This window comes from Ochlerotatus camptorhynchus, unplaced genomic scaffold, assembly GCF_037179485.1.
Source record: "Ochlerotatus camptorhynchus isolate MF236.1 unplaced genomic scaffold, CSIRO-AGI_Acam_v1.1 ptg000599l, whole genome shotgun sequence".
Lineage (NCBI taxonomy): Eukaryota > Metazoa > Arthropoda > Insecta > Diptera > Culicidae > Ochlerotatus > Ochlerotatus camptorhynchus.
Genome location: NW_027041079.1, coordinates 598,297 through 603,284, shown reverse-complemented (window position 1 = coordinate 603,284; position 4,988 = coordinate 598,297). Strand labels below are relative to the sequence as shown.

The 4,988-nt window shown below is 44.9% G+C and overlaps 1 protein-coding gene across 1 annotated transcript; it reads left to right on the top strand.

Moving 5' to 3' along the window:
• The first annotated feature begins 939 nt into the window (after window positions 1-939).
• LOC135714030 (uncharacterized) lies at window positions 940-4,755 on the top strand. The gene has a single exon (XM_065237290.1). The coding sequence runs from the start codon at window positions 940-942 to the stop codon at window positions 4,753-4,755; it is 3,816 nt and encodes a 1,271-aa protein (XP_065093362.1).
• The last annotated feature ends 233 nt before the right edge of the window (window positions 4,756-4,988 follow it).

Below are 4,988 nucleotides of genomic sequence, written 5' to 3'. Positions count from 1 at the left end.
GTAATGATAATTATACTGCCACGAACTGGTCGCATGTGTGAAAGTACTCTATTTAGATAATGTAGATTTCACCTGGAATAACGTGAAATGAAAGGGGTTAGCCTGTCTTCAGGCTTCAAAGTTCAAACATCCGGTAATTATTGACGATTCGTGAGGTGTAGTTGGCAGCGTTCGACGCGTCCGATTGAGAGCCAAATGCCATCGGGGTGTTTCAAATATTTATGACAATAATTAAATAAAAGGCGGGCAACCATGTTCAGTGAAACATGTCACCTCGCACAGGAAGCACCGTCACGGCGACGTGTGGCAATTGACTAATCGTCCTGAAACGATAATGCGCTGTCGGTTGTTATATGTATGGGTAAGCGTATGGCGTCAGCAATGGCTAAGTGCCAGTTTCGATAGCTACTAACGAAATATGTGGACGTATTTTTATCTATGCCGAAAAAATGAAATAAAAATCGAAAAATGTTTATCTTTCCGCTGGTTGTCACCCTCTCTTTCCCTGCCACTCCTGGATATATACCTTAGGTGTATTTTATTGGTACCCGAGTTGAAATGGAATAGGAGCGGCCATAAAAATATAAGCCTTGAAGAAAGGAAAATGCCCAAAATAAAATATTTTTATTCACCAACTGGAGTCGTCCTTCGGTGGAGCTTTATTTGGTGTTTTTAATTAAATTAAGCACTTTGCAGTTTGGCAGCCATCAGGATAGGACGGAAGCGATCGATAATGGCAACCTTCAAATTCGATGAAATTTTTATGGTTCGGTTTCGTTGTAATCTACACGGTGAAGGCTTCGTTGCCGAAGTAATTCGATGACTTTTGTAGATTGGGTTACAATATCGTTTCGCTATGTTGTCAAATAAAATGTGTTTACCTTTCTTCTAAATTGTATTTTGTTATCTTTTCTCTTTAAATTACAGAACACAATAAAAATGGCTGCCTCTGTCTACGCAACACCACCACCGGATTTCAGTAGCGAAGAAGCGGCTATGAGTGACACTTCCAACTCATCGCATACAAACAGTTCAAATAACTCCACTATGAAGGCAACGAAACGGTCACTGGCTTCGGCCTTTCTTAACTCCCCACAGGCCATCAATACTGCCACCCAGCTCAGTTCAGACAGCATCCCGGATCTATCGAAGAAGCGCCGTAAACAGCCCATGCCAAGCCGTATTTCAGCAAATGGTACGGAAGAAAATACATCCATTACTGCTGGCAACACTGAAGTAATGGATGAAAACGAAGATGCTGAAATAACTGCCATTGAATCAATTGCGAATGCTTTCGCAGAACAGCAGAGTAACTTCCAGAAAATATTTTTGTCCAATCTGAGTCAATTACAAAAGCAGCACCTGCTGCAACAGCAGCTGGACGATCAACTGGATGAATCTGCCGCTGAAGAACGACTTCAAAATGGGTCTAATCCATTAATTTCCATCAAAAGTCGGGAAAGTTTATTTGATATGCCACAAATCACGAAAGAATTGGAAAATGTTAAAACGGAGCGTAAAGACGGGAGCGAAGCAAACTCAAATGAATCTATGAAAGATCAAAACGAAAATGATCGTAAGAGTCCCGATTATGACAATGAAGCTATGAAAAACAATAATGACGAATATAATAAATTTACTGAAAAATCTGACGATAGTAAAAGCAAACCAACAGATGAAGACCAGAACAGCGATCAGATGCGGGTATGTTCTGAGTTGAACTTTAAGAAAGAATTGCTCCACGACTCTGACTGGGATGGTGAAATTCGTTGCTCATCGACGAACGTTTCCAAAGCGGACGATTGGTTATCCATACCAGGTTTGCCATTTCCATTTTCACCAGAAGCTGCTGCGGCACTTTCCGCATCCGGCTATATGCCTCAGCTTCCGTTACTTGGAATGCCATCAGCATCGTCTTACGGATCGACTGATAGCTCAAACCGGCCTAATGTACCACCGTTAAGAATCTTCAACCCGGAAGCCTTTTGCGGTCTCTGCAATAAGGAATTCTGCAACAAATACTTCCTGAAGACGCACAAGGCCAACAAACACGGAATCTACGAACCGCAAAGCGGCAGTAACGATTCTCTACCGAACGTTGGCTCGTTTAATCCTCTTCATCAGCTCTCACAAGTGTTCCAACTACAACATCAACAGCAGCAGCAGCAGCAGCATCAACAGCAACAACAACAACAACAACAACAGCAGCAAGCAGCCCTTCAGGAACAGCAGGACAAGGCAGCCCAAAATCAGCCAACCAATTCGGAAGGCACATCTCCGCAACAACCTCCTCCGATGCGTCCAGCTGTGTCCCCTCAGCTGCCAATGAATTCAATTCAACCGACAGTGTTTTGTGATATCTGTTTCAAAAAGTTCAGCACTCTTAGTGCGATGCGCAAACATCGCAGTAAAGCTCACGATCTCTCCAACACCCAACAACATCATCAGCAGCAGCAACTTCAGCAAGGATCAGATCTTAGCTTGGAGGCTCCATCACCATCCAATGCTGAACGTATGACTCCAACTGCGATGCAATTCCGTCTTCCGGATGGATTTCGTGAGGATTACTCAGTGGAGCAAGAGGATGCGTCCTTCACTCCGCAACCACGTAAGCTGTCTCCTCTCTCGATTCAAGCCGCTCGTGAAGCGAACTTTTCCGTTGATAAATTGAAGCGGTTGGGAGTGATCAATCCGGAAGCATTTTGTGAGATATGCTGTAAGGAATACTGCAACAAGTACTTTCTGCGTACCCACAAGTTGAAGAGGCATGGAATATTCATGCCACCGGATGAGGTGAAGGAGGATCGCAGTCCTTGGAATTTCGTTCAGACAAGCCCCTTAAATCTGATTGTGGGAGGTGCGGAGAATCCTGGACTTCCACCGCCGTTAAAGAAACTCAGTGAACGGGTGCGCGATGAAGACCTGTTGAAAGCAACTGCGTTGAAGGAAGAACTACTGAAGAATGTCGATACCAAAGGTGGAGATGATGAGCCAGGGGAGGAACTTGGCGATAAGGAAGGATCAGCATGTGTCGATCAAGATGGCGAACCTATTAGTGTGGACTTGCAGAAGCTACAGTCGATGATCATGCAGCTGAGTGATTTGAATAATCAACGAAAAATGTCCTGCGGTATATGCGGAAAGGAGATGGAGAATCAGTACTTGCTACATACCCACATGATTCAGGAGCATAACAATATGAACGAAAACAACAATGGACTCAAGTCACCAGTAAATATAGCCCCTATGCCAACATCACCAAATGAGTTTGAAGTGTGCAAGCAGTGCGACAAGGAGTTTTCCAACGCGTTCATGTTGAAGCAACACTTGATGGAAGTGCATGGATCTCAGAATGGCAGCCCGAAAAGGGAAGGTTTCGTAACGCCGGATCGACCAACAACTTCAGCCAGTATAAATATGCCATCCGGGCCGAGTTACGCCGAGAGGAAGCCCACATTTTCGATGACACCGACGAGCAGTTATTGCGAAATTTGTAACAAAGAATTGTGCAACAAGTATTTCATGAAAACTCACATGCAAAGAATGCACGGCATCGAAATTGAAAATGGTGCTCAAATCGGTGGAGTCGTGTGCAATATTTGTAATAAAGAGCTGTGCAGTAAGTACTTTCTACGTGTTCATAAACATAACACGCATGGAATTGTGGAGGAAGGTGCTCCTCTGCCACAGCCTAGAAACAATGGTGAACCGACTGAGAATTCAGAGTCCCAATTTTCCGTTGATAGTGTGCTGAAACCAGGGGAGATAACGGACGTAAGCAACCGATACTATTCACATTTTACTGAGGTGTGCCCTTTGTGCAGCCGAAGATTCCGCAGTGCTAAGTGGCTGAGGGCACATTTGCTCAGTGATCATGGAAAAATGGGAGTTGACAAGCTTCGCGAGATCGAACACAAGCTGGGAGGGGGAAGCAAGTCTAATAGCCCTTCGCTGAAGATTCCGAATGGTGGTATGAACGTGAATTCTGCTGAGCAGAAATTCAATCCCAAGGTTGCTTTCGGCTTCAATTCTCCAGATGCAAAATTTTTGATGAAAAATCCATTCACTGGACTATTTGGTGCAGATCCTACCAACTCCAACCTTGGGCCAAAGGGTTACCAATGTTCGTACTGCCCGTTTGCAACTCCATTACTTCCATTGCTATTCATCCACGAGAGAACACACACCAGTTTGAGTATCGTACAGCAGCAGCTGCTGCAGGAAGAGGAGAAACATCAAATTCAACTACCTCCGTTGCATTTGCCAATCATCAAATCGGAATTGGCCGTTTCTTTAGCCAAAGATAAGGATTGCTTTTCACTGCCAACATCGGTTTCAACATCGGAGACTCCATCACTGACACCGGCTTCAACTCCGGTACCCTCGATGTCACAGGATGCAATGCAGAGCTCTTCTCTACAGCAGGAACCACCATCGCAGCAATCTCCGACACGGGAATCGCCCCGTATCCAGGAATCACCAAAATCCACCTCACCCAAATCCGAACCAAACACCATACTGTCGGAAATGGCCAATCTCACCCAACGACCGGCCGTTTATGCCCTACCCCAGCAGAGTGGACCACTACTGATGCAGTCGTTCCTGATTGAGGAATCAGCTGCTTCTAGCTCCTCTAGCAAGGCTGGAGAGGCACACCCATTGGCAAACAGGTTTGTACCAGCTGTTGTTTTCCTACCTGTTAAGGAGCGTATCCTTTCTCCGATGACAATATCGTTCACGCTTAGCCCTGCCTAGGGAAAGGATTCTCGAATAATGGCAGCATAATGGCTTTTGTTCGCCGTTTTTCAGTTCTCATTACTCTCAGGGAGAATTGAAAGAACCGAGGAGCATCTGCAGGAGCTCGGTTCTAAAATAATGCTTAGTGGTAGGTAAAGATACGAGAACAAGAAGACAAAATCCGCAAATACGTACATACATTTATCGCCACGGGAAATGCCGGGTGAATAACACGAAAAAGAAAAGAACAC

Excerpts from the sequence above, each read along its gene's own strand:
- LOC135714030 (XM_065237290.1), top strand. The coding sequence starts at position 940 with ATGGCTGCCTCTGTCTACGCAACACCACCACCGGATTTCAGTAGCGAA.